This window comes from Daucus carota, chromosome 1 (genome assembly GCF_001625215.2).
Source record: "Daucus carota subsp. sativus chromosome 1, DH1 v3.0, whole genome shotgun sequence".
NCBI classification, from domain to species: domain Eukaryota; kingdom Viridiplantae; phylum Streptophyta; class Magnoliopsida; order Apiales; family Apiaceae; genus Daucus; species Daucus carota.
Genome location: NC_030381.2, coordinates 13,217,301 through 13,219,962, shown reverse-complemented (window position 1 = coordinate 13,219,962; position 2,662 = coordinate 13,217,301). Strand labels below are relative to the sequence as shown.

The following is a 2,662-nucleotide window of genomic DNA, read 5'->3' as shown; positions in this document are numbered from 1 at the left end:
ATTCAAACAACTTCTCTGTACGATCAGTCCTTGAGAAGGACAAGCTGACAGGAACCAACTTCCTTGACTGGCAAAGGAATTTGAGGATTGTCCTCAAACAAGAGCGCAAGCTCTATGTCATAGATATTCCTCGCCCTACACCTCTCGCTGAAGGATCAACCCATGCTCAGCATACTGCTTATCAGAAGCATATCGATGATGACACGGATGTTCAATGTATCATGTTAGCGACCATGAGTGCTGAACTTCAGAAACAACATGAGAATATGGATTCTTATGATATGATTGAGCACCTTAAGTGTATGTTTGAGGGACAGGCTCGTCAGGAGAGGTTTGATACTTTCAAATCTTTGAATGCTTGTAAGCAGGGTGAACGTGATCCGGTAGGACCGCATGTTCTGAAGATGATAGGGTATATTGATTATCTTGAAAAATTGGGTGCCCCGATTGGTCCTGAGCACCAAATTGATCTGATCTTGCAATCTCTAAACAATAACTATTCTCAGTTTGTAATGAATTACAATATGAATGAGATAAACAAGAACCCCGCCGAATTGTTGGCAATGTTGAAAACTGCTGAAACCAACATTCAGAAGGTGTCCCCTACTCCCATATTGATGGTGAATAAGGGGAAGGCCAAAGGAAAGGGTAAATGGAAAGGCAAGAAGAAGATGGGATCTAATTCTAATGCCAATCCGAAACCTGGTCCGACTAAGGCCTTGAAACCGAAAGGTGGTGTTCAGAAGGATGGTGATTGTCACTATTGCAAGAAACCAGGTCATTGGAAGAGGAACTGTCATGCTTATTTGGAGGATCTGAAGAAGAAGAAGGCTGCTGCCGCTTCTGATTCAGGTATTTATGTTATAGAAGTCAATTTGTCTACTTCAACATCTTGGGTATTAGATACTGGATGTGGTTCTCACATTTGTATTAATGTGCAGGAACTACAGGGAAGTAGGCCATTGGCAAAGGGAGAAGTCGACCTACGAGTTGGCAATGGAGCAAAAGTTGCTGCTATAGCTGTAGGGACTTATCATTTATCGTTGCCCACTGGGCTTATTTTAGAACTTGAGAATTGTTTTTACGTGCCTGCAATTTGCAGAAACATTATTTCAGTTTCTTGTTTGGACAAGATAGGTTTTGCTTTTTCAATTCAGAACAATAGTTGTTCCTTTTCTTTGAATAATGTTACCTATGGGGTTGCACGTTTATTTAACGGTTTATATGTTCTTGACTTGGATACTCCCATCTATAATGTGAATAATAAACGACTTAAAACTGATGACTCAAATAAAACATACCTCTGGCACTGTCGTTTAGGCCATATAAATGAGAAGCGCATTTCCAAGTTACATAAGGATGGATACTTGGATAAGTTTGATTTTGAATCATACGAAGCATGCGAACCATGTCTCATTGGAAAAATGACTAAAGCATCTTTCACTGGACAAGGTGAAAGGGCCACTGAGAGATTGGAACTAATACATAGTGATGTATGTGGTCCAATGCGAACTATGGCAAGAGGTGGCTTTTACTACTTCATAACATTTACTGATGATTTCAGTAGATATGGATATGTGTATCTTATGAAGAATAAATCCGATTCTTTTGAAAAGTTCAAAGAGTACAAAGCTGAAGTAGAAAAGCAAACTACCAAAAGTATTAAGACTCTACGATCAGATCGTGGAGGTGAATACTTAAGCCAAGAATTTAAGAATTTCTTAAAAGAGTGTGGTATTGTATCACAACTTACTCCTCCTGGAACACCACAATGGAATGGAGTTTCCGAGAGGAGGAATCGTACCTTGTTGGACATGGTGCGATCAATGATGAGTCATGCAGATCTTCCAATTAGTTTTTGGGGCTATGCCCTAGAGACGGCTGCCTATACACTTAACCGAGTTCCTACTAAAACGGTCCAGAACACTCCATATGAGATATGGACTGAGAAACGACATAGCATGTCATTTATGAAAATTTGGGGATGTGAGGCGTTTGTGAAACGTCAAAATTCTGACAAGCTAGGACCTAAGTCTGATAAATGTAATTTTGTGGGATACCCAATTGAAACAAGAGGTTATTCATTCTATAATCCTTCTGAGAACAAAGTGTTTGTTGCTCGAACCGCTGTGTTTCTTGAAAGAGAGATGCTTTCTAAGAAAAACAATGGGAGGATAATAGATCTCGATGAAGTTCGAGAACCACATGATAACATTGAACCAGAGCAGGAACCTGAGCAGGATGTACATCAAAATACTGAGAGTAATCCTGTTCCGGAAACACAGGTTGTTCGTAGATCTAGTAGGGTTCGCCATGAGCCAGAGAGATATTATGGTTTTCTCTTGACTCAAACTGGTGATGTGATGCTTATGGATAATGATGAGCCTCTAACCTACAAAGATGATAAGAACACTCCAGATTCCAAGAGATGGCTTGATGCCATGAAATCTGAGATGGATTCCATGTATGAAAACCAAGTATGGACTTTGGTTGATTTACCCGAGGGAGTTAAACCTATCGAGTGTAAATGGGTTTTCAAAAAGAAAACCGACATGGATGGAAATGTTCAGACCTATAAGGCAGGACTAGTTGCAAAAGGTTTCAGACAGATTCATGGTATTGACTATGATGAAATCTTCTCACCAGTTGCTATGGTCAAATC

General features: G+C 39.9%; 1 protein-coding gene across 1 annotated transcript; it reads left to right on the top strand.

Moving 5' to 3' along the window:
• The first annotated feature begins 314 nt into the window (after positions 1–314).
• On the top strand, positions 315–1,411 carry LOC108203399 (uncharacterized). Its single transcript, XM_017372314.2, has 2 exons — positions 315–852; positions 942–1,411. Exons 1-2 carry the CDS (start codon positions 405–407, stop codon positions 956–958), a joined length of 465 nt encoding a protein of 154 aa, XP_017227803.2. The 5' UTR covers positions 315–404; the 3' UTR covers positions 959–1,411.
• The last annotated feature ends 1,251 nt before the right edge of the window (positions 1,412–2,662 follow it).